Here is a 24,624-nt window from a genome sequence, read left to right as displayed (position 1 = left end):
AGAGTGAAAATAACACATACCTCCAAAAATGGCCTTGTATTTATAAGGAACATTTCACATTTACATGGGAAAAAAAACACAGTGGGGGAGGATATCGTATGTGTTTGTCTGTTTAAGACAACGACAGCAAATGTCAAATGAACAGCCACGCTTGTGGTGATTTTTTCTTCTTCAACGAGGCTATTTTGTAGTGCATTTTGATTGAAAGGTGTGTGTGTGTAAGGCAAAGGCGTCGTCTGCTGTCTCATGTATGTGTGACCCACTCAGTGAAAGGAGCTACCTCATGGTCAGAGACGTGCATAGTGTTAGAGGGGCATGGGGGCTGAAATCCCGTAAGAGGGCACTTTTGGACAAAAATGGCAGATCTACAAGCTCACAACGTGTCGCAGCGCAACGCGTTGAGAGCTTGTAGATCATGTTCGGTGGCGCAACCCAGCACTCTTGAGATGCGTGCGTAACGACATGGATTTCTAAACAAATTTGTTCAACGGGAAAAAAGCTGCGTTTCAAGTTCAGGAAATAAACGCAATTGTGCTCCTGAATGCTGCCTTCCGGTATGGCATGGAGAGGAGTGGCATTTTGCATTTCTTTTACCACAGTAAAATGCTGCATTCGTGTTCTGGAGGGCAGTTGTTTTACAGACGGGTAAAAGGGTTAGGGGCTGGACGCCCCCTTTGATGTTTGTGTGCACGTCCCTCTCTGTCTCATGACCCACTCAGTGAAAGAAGCTTACAGCTTGTTGCATGACAGCCACAAAGAATGTGAAGCATATACTGTGGCTACATATAGATTGTTGACACTCCACTTTGTTTACTTGGAATGGTGGCGCACAAATAACCATGTAATCATTATGAAAATATGCCATCTGATCTAAAATGCAGGAGAGGAGAGAAAAGAAAATCTATTTACAGAGAAGAAACGGAGAGGGGGGGGGCAGCATTGATTGCGAGCGAGCCGACGCGGTGAATAATAACATACGTGAGAGTTTATATAAGATAATTAAGAGAGAAAATTGGTCTGATATGAATTCAGATGTAAAGGTTTCTGACCAGTCTTTTAAACATTTTTGAAATGAGGTGCAGATCTCGCACTGCATTTATTTCTTTATTTTTCCGTTAGACACTGCAGAGACACACAAGCAAACCCTCTCCTCCGGTCTAACAGCAGTCAGATAGAATGGCATCTCTTTCAGGATCATTCATCCTCTCTCTCAAAAGGCTTCATCATGTCACACACGCATGTTTTTACTGTGAATAGCAGTTCAATTTATTTAAACATTTTGTCTGTAGTTTTACAAAAGAACCGTAGAATAGCATCTTGCATCATTTGTTTTTTTCCTCCCCACACACACACACACACACACACACACTTCTTGCATTTCTGATTTTAAACATATTTTACACGTACTTCTTTACACTTTTTTTTTTTAATCCAACTGAAACATATACATATATATATATTTATATATATTTTTTTGTAATCTTTTAAATGTCGTTGATCATTGTCAAACGTTGTGTTTGTTTGTTTGCCACATATATAGAAATAGTTTGTTGGTCGTGACGTTTGTCGTCGCCCCCCCCCCCCCAGTTCGATTCTTTAGACAATGTCAGAATGTCTCTGAGTCTGAAAGTGGTTGAAGAAAAAGTTAAAGCTCATAATATCCATCGAGTGGGGAAAAAAGCCTCCTAATTTACCAACGTCAACATATTCCTATATTTGTGTGTCCTCCGTAGAAAGTAGAACAGGTCTAATAAGAGTCCTATGAGGTCCTCGACTTGGCCCTGCCTGTTGTGTCCTCTTCCGAACCAGCAGTAAATCCACCATTAGTTTAGACCTCACAGCCATGAAGCCCCACTCCTTCCTTCCCTCCTTCCTTCCCTCCTTCCTTCCGTCCAGGAAATAAAGCAGCACAGTGATCGAGACGCGGTGTAAAAACAAAACAGAAAAGTGTCCAAAGGGATCCCTCTATTCCGTTTGTCCCATAATAATCCCACCTGCCCTCTTCGATCCTCCCTAGATAGATCCACAAAAAAAAGGGGGCTTTATAATCCAGGATAAACACATGATGGTAAACGCACACGTTATAACATACTCACACAAAAGCAGCGATAATAAGGGGGAGTCACACCTCGCATTCCCGAGACGGCTGCTGCTGGCAGGTGCACGAGCCGTACTCGTTGATGATGACCAGCGCGCCCTCGATGTGGTTGGGCTTGTAGTCCACGTAGTATTCGGGCGCTGAGATGGCCGCCATCTGCTGCATGCTCTGCTTCTGCTTTTGCTTGCGCCGCTGGCTGCTCAGGCACTGACGCGCCTGCCGCACCCCCGCCGGGAAGCACTTCCAGGCCACGTAGAGCATGAGCACCACGATGAGGAAGGAGAAGATGAGCGCCATGGTGCCCGTCACCACCTTGTGGATCTGCATGGTGCTCTCCAGGTCCTCCAGCTGGTGACCGCCGGAGCCTGGGGTGACCACCGTGAAGGAGCCGGTGACCACCTCGCTGCCCCCGCCCCCCTCGTACGGGTTGGGTGTCAGGAACGCGGCGGGCCCGCGGTGGGGGCCTCCTCGGTCCCTGGTGGAGGCGAAGGGGCCTGCCGTGGTCACGGGACCGTCCTCACACAGCTGGAAGGCGTACACGGCATCCAGAACGTCCTCCCCTTGCGCCACGTCGGGCGACGAGCACAGCAGTGGCGTGGCCGCGTCGCCGCGCGTTCCCCGGAAGGCGCTCAGCCACGAGGCGAGCGCGCACACGTTGCGGCCGCACTCCCACTCGTTGCCTGCCAGCGTGACGCTCTCCAGCGCACTCCACGACGCCAACACGCGCCCGTCCACCGACGTCAGCCGGTTGGAGTCCAGCAGGAGCACGCGGAGGTTGGGCGCGCTCTCAAAGACATGTGGCTCGATGTGCTCGATGCGGTTCCGCGACAGGTCCACCGTCTCCAGGTGCGGCCAGGTCCAGTCCAGCGTGCTGACCACCAGGGTGGCCAAGTTGTCGTGCATGTAGAGCGTGCGCAGCGAGACGAGCCGCGGGAAGTGCGCCAGGTTCACCTTGACGAGCTCGTTGTGCTCCAGGTGCAGCTCGGTGAGCTTGAAGAGCCCGGCGAAGGAGTTCCTTGCCAGGCTCTGCAGCTGGTTGTGGCCCAGGTCCAGGAACTCCATGCTGCGGCAGTCCTGGAAGACGCGTACGGGCACCAACCTGAGCGCGTTGTGGCGCAGGCGCAGGTTGGTGAGCTTCCTAAGGCCGTGGAACAGGTCGGGCTCCACGGCCTGCAGCCGGTTGTAGGACAGGTCCAGGATGCGGAGGTTGGGCAAGGGCCTGAAGGTGCCGTTGGGCAGCGCCTCGATGCGGTTGCTGCTCAGGTCCAGCTCCTTTACGCGCCGCAACCGCTCGAAGGCGCCCTCCTCCACGGCGTCGATGCTGTTGTGGTCCAGGTAGAGCCAGGTGAGCTGCGGCAGGGCGGCGAAGTGGCCCCAGCGCAGCTCCGTGAGGTTGTTCTCGCGCATGGACAGGCCCACGGGCGAGCCGGCTGCGCTCAGGTTGTGCGGGACATCGGTGAGGTTGAGGCCCTCGCAGTACAGCAGCTTGCTGTCGCAGCGACACAGCCGGGGGCAGAGCAGCGCTCCTCCTCCACCAGCGCTGCCCTCCGCCAGCGAGGCCATCCTCAGGAAGACCATGCCCAGCACGGAACACGTCAGCGCCAGCCGGCCGCTGCCGCCGCCGCCCACGCCGCAACCACCACCGCCGGGAGGTTGTCGCTGCTTCCTCAGTGGCCACTTTAAGTACAGACCAATTAGGAGGAAATCCATTAGCGTAAATATCCAGGGATGGTGCCACCGCCGGGAGAATGTCCATTGAATCGCTCTGGATATTATTATGACGTTGGCACCTGCTTTCACATCGTAATTGATTGGCGTCTCGCGCCGGTCACAGGAACGCTCAATCTTTTCCGCACCTCGTCGTTTAGTATACAGTTCCTCTCCTATTTGTTTGGTCGTGAAATGTTGATTATATTACGTATTTATTCCTATTTTATAGAAATCCTTGTCGGACGGGGAAAAAATAAAATGGGGAACAACAATAACGGGCAAGTCTCTGCGCTCATGTTAGATATCAAACGGCGTGCGGAGAGCAGAGAGGATGGGGGGGGTTGGGGAGTGAGTGGGGGGGGCGATAAAAAGCTGTCTTCATTGAGCGACCTCATATGAAAAGATTCCTACTCACCCCCCTTATCCACAGGGCTGACAACCTCCCATTCAGCGGCTCCCTTTGTGCCCCCCCAACCCCCCCCGAACACTAATTATGTGCGGATCTTAAAAAAAAAAGAAGAGGAAAAAAAAAGGGACCCCAGTGTGGTGGTACAAATTTGTCCCCCCTCCCCTCCCCTCTCTCCTCTCCTCTCCGTGTCCCTTTTCAGTGGACACCACCACCAGATTCCTTTGGCAGGCGTACAATGTCTTAGTTCTCCTCGGGTGAAAGGAAAAGAGCCCAGAAATCCAAGTAGCTTTCAGCGGCGAGAGAGAGGTGGTAGGAAGTAGCAAGTTCCTCGTCTGCATGCGTGAGGCGAGCGCTGTCTGCTTGCTTCTCTCTCTCTCTCTCTCTCTCTCTCTCTCTCTCTCTCTCTCTCTCTCTCTCTCTCTCTCTCTCTCTCTCTCTCTCTCTCTCTCTCTCTCTCTCTTGCTTGCTTGCTCCTCCGCAGTATACTCTGCTGCAATGATCAGAGGGAAGGGGGGAAAAAAATACAAAGGGGAAAAAATATATATTTTTGAAAAATCTGGGATCGCTGCCTCTTCTCTCCTCCTCCTCCGTTTCCTCCTCCCCCGTTTTTTTCTATGCTTAAAGTTTAAGCCGTTTAATCTGTCGAGTCAAAATGACCGTCCGTCACATTAAGCCAGTCAGTCACTGACCTGTAAAAGGTTTACATCCATTCAAGCGCGGGGGGGGGGGGGGGGGGGTCATCATTATTTCAGTGGCGTGACGTTTTCAGAAGGAAGAGGAAAAAATTGAAATAGAGAGAGAAAGACCAAAGGAGGAAAAAAAGGAAATAAAATTGAAGAGAATGTTCTTTCGTTTTCTATAGTGTTGGTGGTAAATTCCTTGTTTTTAATGTCTCATCTCATGGTATCAAAGCATCCGTCGACTCCCCCAGTGGCTCGTGACTCCTGTCCATCCCCTGGCTATCTCTCTCTCTCTCTCTCTCTCTCTCTCTCTCTCTCTCTCTCTCTCTCTCTCTCTCTCTATCTCTCTCTCTATCTCTCGTTCTCTTGGGGTGCTTTTCGGAGGGAGGCTGCTGTCTGTGGGATGAAGGCAGCAGGCAAAGGGGAATTAAGGAAGGTGGGGAGGGGGAGCGGTCAGTGTGGGGAGAGGAGAGAGGCTGGCTGGATGGATGGATGGGTCCCTCAGTGGGAGGAGAGAGGCTGAGGCAGGCAGGCTGGATGGGTCGTTCGCAGGCAGGCAAGGTGGTGCTGAGGCTGGATGCAGGGTCCCTCACAGCCAGGTCTCTCAGCGTGGGGAGGGAGGCTGAGGCAGGATGGGTCCCTCGTGCAGTGTGGGCAGTGTAGGCTGTACGGGTCCTTCGCACGCAGCCAGGCAGCCAGAGCCAGTGCACTGCATGGGCTTGCAGCACAAGCACCTTCTGTTCCGTCGTAAGCCACTCACAATTCAGACTGGTCGCTCTCCTCTCGCTCGCTCGCTCGTTCCCTCACTCGCTCTCTTTCCCTTGATCGCTCACACACTTGTTCGCGCTGATCCCCCTCCTCTCTCTCTCTCTCTCTCTCTCTCTCTCTCTCTCTCTCTCTCTCTCTCTCTCTCTCTCTCTCTCCACCCCCTCACTTCTCTTCCCTCTCGATCTCTTCTCTCTTGCTGTTTTTTTTTTCACTCTCTTCCTCAGTCTCTCTCGCTCGCTCTCTCTCTCTCTCTTGGTCTCTCTCCCCCTGACATTTATATATTCAAAAGGGGCTGGGCTTAAAGCAGAAGCTTTAATGAAATCTCTCTCTCTCTCACTCTCTCTCTCTCTCTCTCTCTCTCTCTCTCCCCCTCTCCCTCTCTCTCTCTCTCTCTCTCTCACACACTCTCTCCCTATCCGTCTACAGTATCTCTCTATCTGTATCTCGTTAGTCGATCTCTTTTCTTACGTCTCCTCCTCTACTTTTTTTCTCTCTTTCTCCCCGGCTCTCCAACCAGTAATGAATTGATGCGTATATATATATATATATATATATATATATATATATATACTGTACCATGTATGTATATGTATGTGACACACACACAGTTTCCAGCTAGAGAACAGTATAGTGGTTGCGGCGATGCAGATATATAGGATAATATTCCTATACAGTACGCGGTCTCGAGGGGTGTCCTACATCCACCTCAAGTCCTCCAGCAGAAAGAGAACTGTGCCCCAGCATATTAATACAGGCTGATTCTGCATAATGCATGATGCGCAGATGTAAAAGGAATTTTTTTTGAATAATGCTATCAAAAAGCGTGCATGCGTGCGTGCTTGCACATGTGTGTTATGACAGCTATTGCACACGCCGCATGACATTTAGCATTTAATCATTTTGTGTTTTAATCATACAGACCTAGCAGACACATGTGACATTGTACATTATGGTCAATTAAAGCCTGGCACACATAATTCCACATGCAGATATGATCTGTTGCGACTTGCAGTATAGCGCTATTAGTGTATATAATATTGTCCTCTGGAAGTCCCATATATATCACTCCTAAGGGAAGTGGTTTTCAGAGTTGGTAACCAAATGGACCCTTATAGATATTTAACTCTTGAGAGTGTAAAAGTGTCAAGTGTCAAGAATAAAATTATTGTTAAACATCTGCATTACTTCATAAAAAATATATTTGTGCCTGTTATCTCTCCTTATCATATCCTTACCACATCCATACACCATGGAATGGTGGACAAAATGTCATCCAACTACAACACAAACATTATTTAGTTTTGGGTCGAACGGGCTAAGTGCTCCACTTCCGTCACCGCTAAACCCAACATGTTAGTAATAGTTCAACTAGCCAATCTACATTGACACGTTTTAACTACAAAATAGCAAAAGAGGTTTAGCGGTGACGAAAATGGAGCCCTATGTGTCCTCATGGTCCCGTGGCTTCTTTGGATCTTTGGATCTTCAAAAGGGTTGAAAAACCACTGTCCTAACAGGAATCCTTCCTATAGCCTCATCATGCAGTATCTCTCCATTGGGGGGGGGGGCAGGCAGGCAGCCGGGGCTCAGGAAGTGGAACAAGTCGTCCGGTGATCCTGGGGGTCGGCGGTTCGAATCCCGGCTCCTCCTCCACCTCCTGTCGTCCACATGTCGAAAGTGTCCTTGGGCAAGACACTGAAGCTTAGATCATTGCCGGTCGGTTGCCTGCCTCGCATGCTAGCTCGCCACCGTTGGTGTGAGAATGTGAGGGAGGTTTCCTTCGTTCACCGCTTCACCTCCCAATGTATGAATGAATGGACCGTTATAAAGCGCTTTGAGGGCTTTAGAAAATTGATATGAAAATTATTATTAATAAGGGCAAATGAACTGTGTGGCAATTCCATACATGACATGTACATGTCTTATATTAGCCAAGCTTTCAACTACACAACTAAAGCAACTCCCTTATTTTCTTCCGAAAGATGTCATGACTCGAGCAAGCCTTCATGTGCCCTGCTGTGTGAAATAAGACTTAACAATAACAAAATGTGTCTAGCAGAATGGTCGTGTATAACATTCTACAGCAGCATATCTCTGCTGTCGGGATGAAACCTCATAACTCCAAAATGTTCATTTTTCAGGATTTTTTATTTTATTTTTTTCATGAAATTAAGATAAAAAAAACACAAAACAAAGCAATACAGCCTCATCAAAGTTGGTGTTGCAACTTCATTATTGTCAATTACTTCCATGAGAGGGGGAGAGGTGGTGGAGTTAGTTGCTTTAGCATACATTTTGAGGGTGCAATGGAGTTATGAGGTTTCCTCCCGACAGCAACGATATGCAATCTACCCCTCCAGACTCATCTTCTAATTGAACCCTATTGTTGTTATGTTTCATGGGGTGCTATCCCCTCCTATGTACCAGCTTTGACTGTACGTGTGAATTTTAGCGATTATTTGATTGGCCGATCACCCCATAGCGATGATCTGATTGGCCGAGCCTACATATTGAGGATAAAAGTGCAGGGCAGAAAAGTGAAGATGCTAAAAAGTTATTGAATTTTGTGACTTTTGTGATTATTTGATTGGTTGAGCATGGAACGTGATGTATATGAGTGTCCCTGAGCCCAGCTTTAAGGATTTGTGTTAAACACAGACATTGTCCTGACACAAACATTGAATGAATGGCCAGTTTTGGCATTGAAACCTTGAATGCCATTGACAATGAATGGCCAGTTTTGAGTGCTTGTGCAAACACAAACATTGAAGACGAAGGTGAGGACGCAAATTGTCATTGGCCGGAATGAGATGATGTACGATGATACGAGCGCTGTGATTGGCCCGGAATGAGATGATGCACTGTATGATGATACGAGAGCTGTGATTGGCCCGTAATGAGATGATGCACGATGATAAGAGCGCCCCTCACTATATGCTTTTATACTATTTAAGCTATTAATATAGTCACTTTACTGATCATCTGGAGTGATCCTTGTGCTTTGTGGCTTATTGAGTATACATCCCCTGTCACTCATAAGTGACGTGGGCGCCGTGGGCAAATTGACACATGCACGCACGCGCGCGCACACACACACACACACACACACACACACACACACACACACACACACACATATACAGAACATGTGTATAATAACAGCTAATTGAGGACCACTTACTGTATGCAAAGAGACCTCCTTTTTTCAAGGTTAAAGGATCCTGTCTATACATGTTGGAGTGTCCTTCAGCGTCCATTGGAAGGGGTATGGATTGTCACTCCTGTCATAGATATATATATACATTTCTTTTGAAGGTATAGCACTCATGTGCCCTGCAGCCCTTCTGTTAACTGATGCAGGATGGGAACACCCTTTTGGTGTTTTAAGCATTATGTTCAACTATAAGAGATTACACAATGCAGAGGATGTAAGCATGAGTTATTACCGAAAATTCTGCGGGTCCTTGATATGGAAAAGGTTGAGCACCACTGACATAGAAACATAGGTTTTTCAGAAAACTGTTAGGATTTAGAAGACATTCTTTTGGAATCGGCCTCAGGTCTAAATGGGTTAAGTAGAATATAGGCTATTATGACCGTTTTCCTGCAAGTCAGCAAAAAGGACTTTCCTCATGGGTACACTGAAAGCAACTAAAGAAATACATCTTGATAGCGTGGATGGAACCAGTTGTAAGGTCCATTGACTGCAGTCTTTTGCTATTCACAGCTTTTGCGGGCATAAATTGCACATAAGCTGCATGGCCATTTTCCTGTTAATGGTGTTGTTTTTAAGATTTTGCATTTGTTTACATTTTGTCATTAAAACATCATCAAACATACCCGAGGAATTTATTAGATGTCGGCTCGACATAATCGTGCACTTAAATCACACATTGAACGGTTTGAAATTTTATTTGCAAATCAATATTTTTCTCTTACTGTATTTTCATCTAGCGTATATTTTTCAAATCAGTCTGCACTTTAAAGTGGATTAAAAACGCATACAACGGCGTAACCTTTGCCACACTGTGATATTAAACATGTTTGATCTCCCCATCTGAAGCCAGTTATACCTTTTTATTCATATTGATTCCATGCCGTCCTGCGGCGAATGCAATCAAAGGGCGTGGAAATGGACGTCCGTAATGTCCAGTATATATATACGGTTTACCGGTCCGTGAGTCATAGTCAATGGGCTGAACGTTCCAGACACCAATATGGATTCTTAACACATACAGTACGTGCACTGTACGGAGACACAGGTCTTATCACTGGTGGAAAGTACATGTACTCCACAGAGAGAGAGAGAGAGAGAGAGAATATGCCTTGGCCAACATTTTTGCAGGATTTGGCTGAGATGTTTTCAACTGAAAGGTGTGAGGGTTTTTCAGTTGCTAAATATGACAAGCAACACGTACGGTCGTCTCTACTGTATGTTAGATTATGTAGGTGTGTCAAATATGATCCCAAATGTCATTTTCAAATCTGCCATGAGCTCATTTTTCAACTCTATTATGTCTGTGATTAGTTTAGTTTGGGTGCTTTGGCGTCTCTCTCTCTCTCTCTCTCTCTCTCTCTCTCTCTCTCTGTCTCTGTCTCTCTCTCTCTCTCTCTCTCTCTCTCTCTCTCTCCAGAAACATTTCCTTCTTCCCTGTCACAAGTTGTAGATAACGACCGTGTGTATGACGGATGAAGAGCAATGCAGGAGAATGTACAAAACATTGGAAATTGATATAGCCCCAAATTATACCAATGAATAATAAAATGTCCCTTAATCTGATATTAAGTCCAGAGTAATTGGCAGTTTCACATTGGAGTGAAAGTGCTTTGCTATAGGGGGCACAGTCGGTAGAGCTGTCGCCTCACAGCTAAAGAAGGTCCAGGGTTCGCAACTCTTCTATTAGATGGCTCTGGTGGTGTCCAACCAGGGAAACTCCCCCCTGGTCAGGTGAAAAGAAGCAGCTTGGACTCCTCATGCATTTAAGGAAGCATGAGGTCAGTCCGTTGCTCTCCCCACATCCTACAATTAAATTACATTAGATATTCATAATTGACACTGGATGAAAAATAGATGGGTTGCAAAAGTGCTTTGCTATTATATTGCATGCAATTGTTTGTCTGGGGATGAACCAAAGCTCCTTACTGTAACTGAACAGCCTATCCAGAGTTTGTTTGAAAAAAAAAGGAACCCTGGTGTCCCCAAATAACATACATTCTTTGTCAAAATAATTACAGAAATGATTACAGAATCAAATATACGAAATATCAAACATAACAGACTGCCTGCATTCCCCAAAAGAAATGCAATCATTTGTATTCATTCTGACCAGAAAGCAGCAGGGATAAAACACATTCCAACCGGCAACCGGCGATAGAAAATGAACGATATGGGTTTATCAAAAGCACAAGTATGATTGGTATCAGGTTACGGTCACCCTGGCCCTAAACCTTCTCGCCCCTCCATTGTTTCCGCAGACCTCACGCCGACCGCTCGGGGTTAGGCATAGTTTTACTGGGGTTAAGTTTAGGTATGGGGTTAGGTTTTTTACTGAGGTTAAGGTTAGGAATATGGTTAGGTTTAACCGTTTAAGCATCATTTACTTAGGCTACTTTAGGAATACCAGGCCGCGCAGTTCTGCCGGCTTATACGCCCGAGGCGAGTTGGTAAAGGGGCGAGTCGTTTGGTATTCGTATTATTCCCACTGGTGCCCACATGTTGTGTCGGGCATGTTAATGAAGCCATGACGACAATCCTAGGAACTGCCGTGATTAAAACGTTAATGGGACACTTATCGATTTATGCACAGAACAGAACCACCCTATTCTATTGTGCCGTTGGCTGGAAAAGCTTTCATTTTGAGCTTTATCAGTATTCCTAACGAGGATCTCTGAGCTGTTCCTGCCTTCATGTCACTGCTGTAGATTAGAACAGAAAGATCTGCAATCAAAAGGATTTGATGTAATGCAGTGATGTTTCAAACACACATGCACGTGCACGCACGCACGCATGCATGATGCACGCACGCAAACACACACAAACAAACACACATGTGCACACGCACGCACACCTATTACAGATGGATGATAATAAATAAAGATATGGATCTTTGAAAGATAACCTTGATTTGTTCTGTTCCTTCAGTCCAACTCTGCTTACACGGTCAGAACATTCCCATCATGCACAAACCATACTATCTGCATAGTATACTAATTGTTTTCTCTAGTTTTGAGGGACGGGTGGTGAAACCTTAACGTTCATGATCAGTAGTGCAACTGGGGGGGCAAACAGCTTGCACTAGTGGGGTTCACTCAGCCCTCTTATCTTATTGACTAAGGTTGGAAAATAGTATTAAAATGTTTTAGAATAGATACTTTTATATTCTGGTAGAATCTAAAGCAACAACAGCATACAATAGTTGCAAGGAAAACACAAAATAATATGTAAAAATGGGCTGATTTCTTTTTACAGCCCAAATCGTCTTCCATTGGCTTTCATTGACTTGAATGATTGACAGCTGACACTGCTTGAATTACTTGCCATGAGAGCCAATGAGAGGGCCAATGAGAGGGCTCTGCTCAGCCCTAAGGCCCACCTCGGGCCATGAGGTCACTGGATTTTGACCAATCACAGCTCCTGCTCGTGTGGTGTTGTTTATGATGTAAAGGAATGGCGGGTGGTGGAACTATTTTAAATGAATGAAGTTTATGATTTACTAATCTGTTTTGTCCAGGGGGGGGGGGGGGGGGGGGTTAAGTTAAGGGACAGTGGGGGCATACTATCATACATTATTTATGGATATTACAAAAGGAAAACCGTTCGTTTTGTGGGTCTGAAGCAGTTGCTTGGGGCAGACAGCCGACAGGGACACTGCTTGGACCCACAGAAAGGTACTGTGGATTTGCTTCATTTATCTCACAAAGTTAAGAAACATGATGGCTGGTTTAATCACATTGGAAGTGTCTCGAGCTCTGTGTTGGTGGGAGAGAGTGTGTGTGCGTGTGTGCACGTGTATGTGTGTACGTAGCACTGGCTGCTCTGTGTAAAGCTGCATTACACCTCAAGCAGACTGCAACCTTTTAATTAGTTGTCTGGTTGTCTTGTCTTATATTTTGTTTAAAAAGTTCATGCTTTATTGTTGCTATAGTATGTTTTAACCCCAGGCTCAAATTATTAGTATTAATAATGGCAGTAAGTAGTTGTACAATGTTCACTGGAGCAGTGGAATGTTTGTTGTGGGCACACACTTCTGTTGTTGTGGCGGAGCACTAGGCTAGTCTATCTAAGGTTTGACCCAAAATAAATTGCAATAGTAATAATTCCAGGTTTCTTTTTATAATGATTGCTATCGTGGCTAGTAGCATATAATGGATAGCCCCCCTCCCCCAAAATAATCACCACCGCCCCCCAGTGAAAGGTGGCCTGGTCCAGAACAATGATTATTTGAAACTTTCTCCAAAGAATCTCCAAAACTTGTGCTTTGCAGCATTCTAAAACTGGACAGGCAACGATAGCAGAGATGATTTACCATTTCCACTCCCGTTTCCGCCAGCCTATTATTGTATACTCTTATAAAAATAAACATGAAATAGCTCTATATATGCCCTCCCTTACTTTCTCGCTCTGTTATTCTCTAGCTCTCCCTTTCTCCGTCTGTCTCACAGGCAGGTGGATGCGGTTGAAATAAAATGATAATCACAGGCCCACGCGTCACTCACTGTGTGTGTGTGTGTGTGTGTGTGTGTGTGTGTGTGTGTGTGTGTGTGTGTGTGTGTGTGTGTGTGTGTGTGTGTGTGTGTGTGTGTGTGTGTGTGTGTGTGTGTGTGTGTGTGTGTGTGTGTGTGTGTGTGTGTGTGCGTGCGTGCATGTTTGCGATGAATACATTGAAACACTTGGCCGACATCTGCAGACCTGCAACAACAACATAGCTCAGACTTTGTATTTATTTATGAACTTTAGTTACTAGATACTTTGTAGATTTTGATTATTATCACAAAACATACATTAACCACTTCAGCCCTGTATACAACAACTCACTGCCTGGTGGATGTGTGGAACAACTCACTGCCTGGTGGATGTGTGGAACAACTCACTGCCTGGTGGATGTGTGGAACAACTCACTGCCTGGTGGATGTGTGGAACAACTCACTGCCTGGTGGATGTGTGGAACAACTCACTGCACTGTTTCATTAGTGCCTGGTGGATGTGTGGAACAACTCACTGCACTGTGAGATAGTGTTACTGTTTATAGGAGGGTGTTCTGTACAGCATATCATAACTTTGCTTATACTTATAGAAGTAAGACGCCCTGCGGGCGAGCAGCGACCTCGCCTCTGCCTGGGTGACAGGCAGCAGACTGCTGGGCGAGAGCTGGCGCTTTGGCATGGGGGGGTCAGATCAACATATCCGGCTGGGTGACAGCAGACCCCTGGGCGAGCGCTGGCGCTTTGGCATGTTAGGGTTTGAGTTCAGATCAACATATGGAATGTCAGAACAGGTCAAGGGTGGCTTGGGGGCAGTGTCTTGAGTGTCGCAATCAAACATTGTTGGGATGTTTTGAGAGAGAGAGATGAGTTTTGTATCATCTCAGTCAAATGACAATCAGTCCTTCAGTGGAAATCTAAAGAAAGTGATATTCTCTTTAATGAAGAACAGAAATGAGCAGAATTGTTGCCATGGTTTCCTTCGCAGTGACTCACTGTCCTCCCTTCATCCACAATCCACATCCTCCATGAGAGCCATGCACCTCAATTACCCTTTTCTTTCTTTCTTTCTTTCTTTCTTTCTTTCTTTCTTTCTTGATTTGTTGATTTCTTTCTTGATTCTTTCTTTCTTTGGTGGTGCTTGTCTGTGTCAAAGTGATGATAAATCCCCCCCCCCCCCACACACACACACACACACACACACTCTGAGAGTTGTTATCTGAGAGTTGTTATCTCTCCTAATGATACCAACGTCAATACAGCATGGAATTGCGGACAACGATAAACATACTCAAAGTTTTGGGTCTGAGAGGCTAAATGTCATCAAATGTTGGTCCGTGCAGGCTCAAATGCTGAATAAATAATGGAGCTTGATGTGAAAAGGGTTGAAAAGCACTGACGTTATACTGTAAATTCCCTAACATTCACCTTGTGGCCATGCAGTTACAGTACATCCTCCCACCAGCCACTCAGGATTAAAAGAATGCTGGGATTGATTTGGTAGCCTTCAATGACCGTGTATAGGCTAACAACATGCTATGGGGTTTTGAAATACCTCAAGATTCAAGGTTGTACTTTATTGTTACATCTTGTGTACAGGTACATAAGAGCAAAACTTGTTTAGCTGTTGGACTCTGGTGCTAAGAACTAGCAGCAATTGTGTTGTGATGGTTTTGTTGCAGGTGAAACGGTATGGTGGGCCTTCAACTTTGACATTTTGTAGTGGGCGTTATTGAGCCATTACACCAAGCACATTTTCTAAAATGAACTTTGTGCGTGAAATCAACTTCCTCATCTGTATAAACAGGTGTTGGTCAAACGGATACAAAAGTGATGTTATGGTCGTGTTAAAGATGAGGCTCGCGCTACTTCCTCATTGTGGATCCCATGGACATATTTCATGGAACTACCCCTCTCTGCTGCAAGTGATTGCAGTGATCCGTTGATAGTATAGAATTCACAAGTGCACTGTATTATTACTGCATGCTTGACTTTCAATGGCTGAACCTCCAACACAATACATTTGGCTATCCAAGCTATTATACTTGTAAATGGTGTATTGCCCCAGGGGGAGAAATGCACTTCTCTCAGCACTTGACCACATCCATATTGGAGTGTCCCAGTGTTGATGTTGGCAACAAAAACTATGACCAAAAACTATGACTAATAAAAACTAAATAAGAACTAAGCTACGATCGCTAAAACTATGTCTAAATAATGATATTGACAAAATACAAAGTAGACTAAAATGTTAAGGAGGGACTAGTGGAGAAATGACAACTGAAGTCATTTCATGCTTTTGTTGCATGCTGAAAATGTCAGATCTACAAGCTGACAACGTGTCGCAGAGAGCGACGCGTTGTGAGCTGGTAGATCAGCTATTTTCAGCATCCAACCAAGTCTATAGTCAACTATTACAACACCATCAAGGCCCGCCAAAATAAATTGTTGTCGACAAAATCAACTGTAGATTTAGTCGACTAAAATCATCACTAAAACATTTCATCATGACTAAAACTGAGTGAAATTTGATTCCAAAGAAGTATGTATGAATAAACACATTTTGCTGCCAAAATCAACAATGCACTCTACATCCCGAGCCACTATGATGTACATAATTCATATTGCCTGATTGCGGTGTGTAATATATTCATGAGCAAAACCACACATTATCTTGCTGGGTCTGATAGCAATATGCACTACGAAATATGTTAAATATAATTATATTCCTTTTATATTACGCCTGCCAATGGAACTCTGTATTATTTCCCATGTCTTTGTAATATATTTTCATTCATTAGGGAAAATAGAATTGTCTTGTCTTCTGCTTGGCCTAGCTTAACCTCTCCTCACACTTTATTCACGTCTTACAGTCTATTGGTTTGAAGTTTCAGGTAACTGGGCAGAGCTGTCAAGTCTCACACTTTGCAGCGACTTGACAAATAACCCTGCTGTGATATACCACATTTATCCTCCGCCTCTCTTCTTAACTCCCCGCTATCTATGCGTGTATCAAATTAAAATGATCGTCAAGGTCAGTCATCGTTCTTATGGTGAAATCAAAACATGATTATACGGCACGTCTTTATAAGAACCAAGTGTTGTTTCCCACAGTACAAGCTTTTTGGTGTTGGTGGCAGCTAACTCATCACCTGCTAAATGGTAGTACAGCAATAGTTAGCACAGGCCAACACCAACATAGATTTGTTCTATTTTTTAAGACAGAGAGATAAGATTGGTCTTAATTCATGGTTATAATGTTATCAATTTAAGCCCCTTTAAAAATAAGTCAAAAACTTCTTTGACCTGGAGACACTTTGTGAAAGAGAAGTTAAATTAGTACTTAGCTAGTCTCATCCTCCTTACTGCTATCTTCTCTGATACATAATGCCCCGTACAGTGGCCAGCTAGACTCATCCTCCTTACTGCTATCTTCTCTGATACACTTGGTAATGCCCCGTACAGTGGCCAGCTAGTGTCATCCTCCTTACTGCTGTCTTCTCTGATACACTTGGTAATGCCCCGTACAGTGGCCAGTTAGTCTCATCCTCCTTACTGCTGTCTTCTCTGATACACTTGGTAATGCCCCGTACAGTGGCCAGTTAGTGTCATCCTCCTTACGGCTATCTTCTCTGATACACTTGGTAATGCCTCGTACAGTGGCCAGCTATAGTGTCATCCTCCTTATGGCTATCTTCTCTGATACACTTGGTAATGTTTTACAAAAATGTAATGGTTTGGAGGGTGGGGGGGCGGGTGGATGGATCTCTGAGCTCTTTAGGGAGTGCATTCCACAGGGTTGGGGCAGCAAAGGCAAAAGCTCTGTCGCCCCATGTATGTGATATTTGGTCTTTTTGGGGACGTCAAGGGGGTTGGTATCATCACCAGACTCGAGAGAAGCGGGAGGGGACATGGCGTATATGAGGGAGCCAGGTTGGTGAGTGCTTTGTAGGTGTTTAGGAGTGTTTTGAATGGATTCTTGATGATCCAATGATGTAGGTGTGTGTGTGTGTGTGTGTGTGTGTGTGTGTGTGTGTGTGTGTGTGTGTGTGTGTGTGTGTGTGTGTGTGCGTGTGCGCAGGCGTGCAGGCATGCGTGCGCTGAACAGTTGGACAGCATTGCAAATCAAACCCATTTTAACCCTTATGAGTTGTTTTTTTAATGAGTTTTGCATCCCCATATAATCGCCCATGCATGTATGACATTCTCATGTAATGGGCTGTCTGTCTCTCTCTGCCGTGTCACCACAGCCAGTTGACAGAGGGGTCACGCCACACACATAATTAACAGCATCTATGATTATAGATCCATTATTCAAATCCCTCTGTTGAGGCACAGAGGACATCCAACCAAACAAGACAGATGATGATGACTAATTGGCCGTTTCAGAGATAATGTATAATGGGGAGCTGGGTTGGGGGTCACCCATGGACTGCTGCCTGTCATTGGTATGGGGGGGGGGGGGGGGGGGGCATGCATTCTGCATCAAGACCAATATGCAGCAGATGGTAAACAACTTGATCCCCAGTGTTGTTTTTGTCAACTAAAAACTGCGACGAAAGACGTTCGTCGACTACCTTTTTTTCACTGACAAAAACTAAGGCACGATGACTAAAACTGAGACTAGATCGATTCCTTCAACAAATAAAAAACTAGACTAAAATGTTAGGAAGGGACTAGTGGACAAGAGATCCAGTATAAGTAATTTGACTCATTTTACACTTGGCATATCGGCTATTTTCAGCAAGTGTAAAATAAAATATTACGACGGCATCAAGCCTGCCAAAATACATTTTAGTCGACTAAATCAACAGTATATTTAGTACTAAAATCTTATGATATGACATTTCAGGTGACTAAAACTAAATGAAAACTACTCAAGAGACTAATACTACAATCATGTTGATCCCCTATTCTGGGGGCAAACATTTGGCGAGAATAGCAGCTCTACAAGCTCAAAACGTGTTGTTTTTGTGGCACTTTGTGAGCTTGTATATCAGCTTTTTTCTACAACAGGTACTGTAGGTATACAAGCTCCACAATCGCTATGTCGAGTGAGAACAGCAGGACACAATTGTTTTTGTTAATATGTTGTATGAAACGAAAGAGTCTATGGCAGGAGTCCTAAGCAATGAAATGTACTGTATGCCTCACAGACGACCGGGGTCTCTGTGTTTAGACCAGTGGTTTTCAACCAGTGGTCCTTGAGAGTGTAAAACTCTTTATGTGCTCAAGAGTTATATTATTGTTAAACATCTGCATTAGTTAATTTAGAAGAAGTCTACACACAATTTGAGAATGTAGAAGAACTGTTATTTTGAACGTGTGGCGTGTGCCTGTTACCTATTCTCCTGGTACCAATTACTTTCAAGTTACCAACACCAATACAGTATGAAATTGTGGACACAATATTCTAGGTTTTGGGTCTGAGAGGCTAAATGTCATCAAATGGTGGTTCATCCGTGGCTGAAATGCAGAACAAGTATATTGATATTGATATAAAAGGGTTGGAAACCACTTCATGGTTTAGACATGCAGTCCAACGGAGGATTGACCCCTGCATGTGAGCGCTTCTTGTCTGTTCTGTTAGCCTCTTGGGTCCCTGAGACGCTGCTCAGAAATATCTTCTCTCTGCTCTCCTTTCTGTCTGATCGGACCAATATTGACCGGGACTTCAGTAAACAAGACACAGAGATGAGATGCACGTCCCTGCACGCCGCATAGCAGAGAGACCATGGTGCTTGTCGACTCCTAGCAGCATGTTTGTGTCTGATGCCTCGTAGTGTTGTTTTTGAGCATTTTGATTCTAGTTTTAGTCATAGTCTCTTCAATAATTTCCATTTAGTTTCAGTCACATTTTAGTCACCTGGAATGTTTTATTGTTAGTCTAGTTTACTAAATATCATAAGATTTCAGTCGACTAGTCGACTCAATTGTTTTACTTAAGTAAAAGTACCAATACTGCAATTTAGAAGTACTTTGTTACAAGTAAAAGTACGGAATTGAAAATGTACTTCAGTAAAAGTACCAAAGTATCGGCATCAAAATGTACTTAAGTAATAAAAGTAAAAGTACTCATATTGCAGAATGTCCCATTTCACAAGCAGAAATAGCAGATCTACAAGCTCACAATGCGTCGCAAGGTGACGCATTGTGAGCTTGTAGATCGTCTATTTTCAAATGGCCAAAATGTATAGCGTTGAAGTGGTTGTATGCTTTCTAATCAAAATTAAAATCTCCAAAGTAATTTTCAAATAAGTGTAGTAAAGTAAAAGTACACATTTTGGCTCTGAGATGTAGTGGAGTAGAAGTAAAGGTACTGGAAATTGGAAATACTCAAATAAAGTACAAATACCTCAACATTTTACTTAAGTACAGTACTTAAGTAAAAGTGCTTAGTTACTTTGCACCATACTGTATAGAGCCCTTGGGAATCCACGTCAGCCAACTAAGTAGGGAAGGTGTAAGTGGTTACCAGAGAAATCAGTGCAGCATTATCTGCAATGATTGGCCGGCGTGTCGAGAGTTAAGTTGGTTGATTGCTTATATTGGTTTAGAGAGATGAAGTCCGCTCGCGGTGCGGTAGAAACAATGGTGCTGTCCATGAGCCTCCGTCCAGGGTGCATTACACTTACTGCGGTAATAGACGAGAGAGGCTGTGGGCACAGTATATCCTGGTTATAATCACAGCTATGGGGGCTGTTAATCGCCCTTTAGCCATGATATCATATGATATATCATGGCCTCTGGTGTATTATTGCCGTTTTCTTTCATATACAGTTACCTCACAGACCTTTTGCATAGCGGTGGATTAATATTGTGCTTTAGACTGCAGAGGATCCGTTTGGGGAGTTCTATCATTTGAACCGTGTTACAATGTGGCTTAGCTAGGCCACTTTACGCTCTTACATCTTATTGATATTCCATTATATTCATAGTGTAGTTAAATTCTAAATAGGATTATACTGCCATGCTGCATCACGCATTTAATTATAGGCTATAAAAAAAAAGGCGATTGTTTGGATTGCATGCATGCACAGGCCGTGTACAGTACAAGCTAACAGCAAAAAAAAGATCAGGGTTACTAAATTATTCCATTCTCACATGTCCCAGGAATGGGTGGACCAAAGGAGAATTAATGCCATTCTCACATGCCCCAGGGATGGGTGGACCAAAGGAGAAGTAATGCCATTCTCACATGTCCCAGGGATGGGTGGACCAAAGGAGAAGTAATGCCATTCTCACATGTCCCAGGGATGGGTGGACCAAAGGAGAAGTAATGCCATGCTCACATGTCCCAGGGATGGGTGGACCAAAGGAGAAGTAATGCCATTCTCACATGTCCCAGGGATGGGTGGACCAAAGGAGAAGTAATGCCATTCTCACATGTCCCAGGGATGGGTGGACCAAAGGAGAAGTAATGCCATTCTCACATGTCCCAGGGATGGGTGGACCAGAGGAGAAGTAATGCCATTCTCACATGTCCCAGGGATGGGTGGACCAAAGGAGAAGTAATGCCATTCTCACATGTCCCAGGGATGGGTGGACCAAAGGAGAAGTAATGCCATTCTCACATGTCCCAGGGATGGGTGGACCAAAGGAGAAGTTCCCAGCTCCATTATTAATTTTTAGGAATATTTTTGAGGGCCCCTCGTATACACCGGTTTAATGTTTGTCTTTACTTCAATGTTTGTTTTGTAAACGCATTGACAATAAAGGGCAAATGTACGTCATGATGTAATTTATGTCATATTGTCTCTTTATTGTTAATGGCGTTTAATGTTTGTGTTTGTTTTACATCACCATTGCATCACCTATTCAACATGAGTTAGCGCCCCTCACTTCACACGGGTGTGATTTTTAAATAATATGCACCTTTTTTGCCCCTCTAGTACCTCAAGTTATCATGTATTGCTGTACTGCAATATATTTTCATGAGAAATATTTGTTATGGAACATTTTACATTGGATAAAATATACCCGTGTTTAGTGATGGTGTAACAAAACATATGTTTAGTGTTCTAGGGTTAAATTGGATTGTGATGTGAAACCTCAGTGCAGGTTGTGGCTCAGGAGGTAGTGCAGGTCGTCCAATGATCCATGGGTTGGCGGTTCGAATCCCGGCTCCTCCTGTCTACATGTCGAAGTGTCCTTGGGCAAGACACTGAACCCCAAATTGCTCCCGATGTGCTGGTTGGTACCTTGCATGGCTTCCGCCGCCATCAGTGTATGAATGTGTTTGTGAATGGGTGAATGTAATGCACAATCTATGTAAAGCGCCTTGGATAAAGGCGCTATATAAATGCACCATTTACCATTTACCAGGTTGATAAAGATAATAAGCCCTGTAATAATTGGAATGCCATCACAGAAAGCCTTCACAGGACTTCACGGCCGAAGTGGTGACGAGCCAACTCAGATTCGTCTGGAACCAGGATATAACCAACCAGGGCCCAGTATGCAAATATTGCCACACAGTGATATTTGTATCGCTAGTCAACGCAAGTGATTCAATTAGTTTAATGTATTGGTTGCTTGCAACGGTTGCAAGGAGTTGCATGGTGACCCATTGGTGGGTCAGTGTGGTTTGGGCTTTTTGAAGGCTGTGATTCTGTGGTGTACGTACTGTATGATGTGGGGGTGCTATGATGCTATGAGTGTTTGTTTTAGATATGCGTTATACTTGTTGTTACATTGTGCATTTTAATCATAATTTCACTGGGTTCAATCTTTATAGGCTGTTGAAATGCGTCTGGCTCATGCTGTCAGTGGCTTCAGAGCGAGGCCACATCAAACACCGAGAGGCCCTTTCTGGTTCTGCCAAAGGAGAGTTCTGTTCTGTTGTCAGATGAAGCAGAATCCCCACTGAGAGTAACAGCCCCCCCTGCCCCTCCCAACCGTCCTGAGAAGTGCCCTTTATGTACAGTCAGACAACACCACTGTCCACTATACTTTCATGTTGGGATTTTAGCAGAGCAGAATTAATTGATTAATGTAATGTAGCCTACCGTATATGAATTAATTACTTCATACAGCTTACCAACTGGACCAAATGGATCCCTGCGACACATTTCCTTTGGTGTTTTGGCTCAGCAGCCTCAGTTTAAATACTGTATATGTTACTGTACATGCTTACAGTATATGTAAGCCTACCAGTGTTGTTTTTGGCAGCACATCTCTAATTTAGGTTGGAATAAAACTTAATTTAGTTTTAGTCAGGTTTTAGTCAACTGGAATGTTTTAGTGTTAGACTATAGTTTTAGTGGACTAAATATACGCACGCACACACGCACGCACACACGCATCTACTCCTAGTACTCTCAATGCACTTTACCGTGACTGTGCTATTGTCTTCTTGTCATGCATGGCTAGTCCTATTTATGTCTGAATAACAGAGAATATCAAATCTCAAAACAAAGTTCTGTGCAGGGTTTTGGCATTTCATGAGGAGCATAGTGTTTATGAAAATATTAATGAAATATTGATGAAACCCAATTACACACACACACACACACACACACACACACACACACACACACACACACACACACACACACACACACACACACCATAGTGTGTGTGTGTGTGTGTGTGTGTGTGTGTGTGTGTGTGTGTGCGTGTGTGTGCGCGCGCGCGCACAACGTCAAGCTTCATATGAAAGTATTGCCATTTCATGGCGTATTCATGAAACTATATCGTTGGGAAATAATCTGTTTGAAGACATCGGTCAAAGAAAAGTCAACATTTACAGTTCCGTCAGAGAAAATGTCAAGCTCAGCGGTTGTTTTGGGGAGCATTCGAAAAGATAAGTAAATTTTGCAGTCAGTCGCATCACAGGTGATAAAGTGACAGCAGCGTTAGCTGGGAGCCGAACAATGACATCTGGCACTCCACTGGTTTGTTTATCCTGCAACCAAATGGAGCCAAATGGACCAGTGGTTTTCAACCCTTTTCACTTAAGGCCCATTATTTATCCTGCATTATTTGAGCCACGGACCACCATTTGATGACATTTAGCCTCTCAGACCCAAAACTTGGATTTTTTTTGTTGTTTTTGTATTGTTTATTGATTGTGGAACCATTAGGAGAGATAACAGGCAAACGTTGATCAAAATAACAATTATTCCACATGATCTAATTGTGGAGACTTCTTGTAAGTTAAGTAATGCAGATGTTTAACAATAATGTAACTCTTGCGTGCTTACTGTGTGTTGACGACATCAGTGTACCAGTCTGGGGGAAAAAGAAAAAAAACACAATTCCATCCATATATTGAATGGCCTTCATGGTAATGCGATTATTTAACAAAAACCAATGAATGAAATCAAATGAATAAGCATTGTTGCATGCAATGTATAAAAGATGGCCTGCAAGGCTGCATTTAGATGGTGCTCCATAAATTCCATCTGTTTATTCACAGTGGTATAGGCCATACATGGGCAACTGGTGGCCCGGGGGACACAAGATCGGCTATTTTTGCTACAACAGTAATGCAATGTGGCCCTCTGGAGTGAGTGTGGAACTATAGTGGCCCTCTGGAGTGAGTGTGGAACTATAGTGGCCCTCTGGAGTGAGTGTGGAACTATAGTGGCCCTCTGGAGTGAGTGTGGAAATATAGTGGCCCTCTGGAGTGAGTGTGGAACTATAGTGGCCCTCTGGAGTGAGTGTGGAAATATAGTGGCCCTCTGGAGTGAGTGTGGAAATATAGTGGCCCTCTGGAATGAGTGTGGAAATATAGTGGCCCTCTGGAGTGATTGTGGAACTATAGTGGCCCTCTGGAGTGAGGGTGGAACTATAGTGGCCCTCTGGAGTGAGTGTGGAACTATATAGTGGCCCTCTGGAGTGAGTATGGAACTATATAGTGGCCCTCTGGAATGAGTGTGGAAATATAGTGGCCCTCTGGAGTGATTGTGGAACTATAGTGGCCCTCTGGAGTGAGGGTGGAACTATAGTGGCCCTCTGGAGTGAGGGTGGAACTATAGTGGCCCTCTGGAGTGAGTGTGGAACTATAGTGGCCCTCTGGAGTGAGTGTGGAACTGTAGTGGCCCTATGGAGTATAGTGGCCCTCTGGAGTGAGTGTGGAACTATAGTGGCCTCCATTGTGAAACAGCAAGATCATTGTAGAGGGACTTTTTTTTAGTATTTCTCTTCATAATAAAGTTGCAGCAGGCAGCTCCTGTCGGATGGCAGCTAGGCACCAGGACTGTATTCACAGCAAAGCCAGGCTAGGCAGCAACGTTGCTGTCATCATGTGTGCT

The 24,624-nt window shown here is 44.7% G+C and overlaps 2 protein-coding genes across 5 annotated transcripts in view; one reads left to right on the top strand and one right to left on the bottom strand.

Moving 5' to 3' along the window:
* The window catches only part of ctnna2 (catenin (cadherin-associated protein), alpha 2), a gene marked incomplete at its 5' end in the record, with an annotated part of 495,295 nt that overhangs the window by 259,032 nt on the left and 211,639 nt on the right, over positions 1-24,624 (top strand). The gene's annotated exons all lie outside the window — the stretch shown is intronic.
* lrrtm1 (leucine rich repeat transmembrane neuronal 1) lies at positions 1,055-4,037 on the bottom strand. Of its 2 annotated transcripts, XM_080759161.1 has the most exons (2): positions 2,129-4,037; positions 1,055-2,013 (listed from the first exon to the last, which is right to left on the bottom strand). In XM_080759161.1, the coding sequence occupies exons 1-2, from the start codon at positions 3,806-3,808 to the stop codon at positions 1,966-1,968; spliced, it is 1,728 nt and encodes a 575-aa protein (XP_080615287.1). In that variant the 5' UTR covers positions 3,809-4,037; the 3' UTR covers positions 1,055-1,965. The 2 variants fall into 2 exon arrangements, with proteins under 2 accessions (XP_080615287.1, XP_080615288.1); XM_080759162.1 differs by having other exon boundaries at positions 1,055-4,037.

The sequence above is a fragment of the Protomyctophum bolini genome (assembly GCF_963924005.1).
Source record: "Protomyctophum bolini genome assembly, chromosome: 3".
In the NCBI taxonomy this organism is placed as follows: Eukaryota; Metazoa; Chordata; class Actinopteri; order Myctophiformes; family Myctophidae; genus Protomyctophum; species Protomyctophum bolini.
The sequence above is the reverse complement of the archived record's forward strand: the minus strand, read 5'-3'. Positions and strand labels throughout refer to the sequence as shown.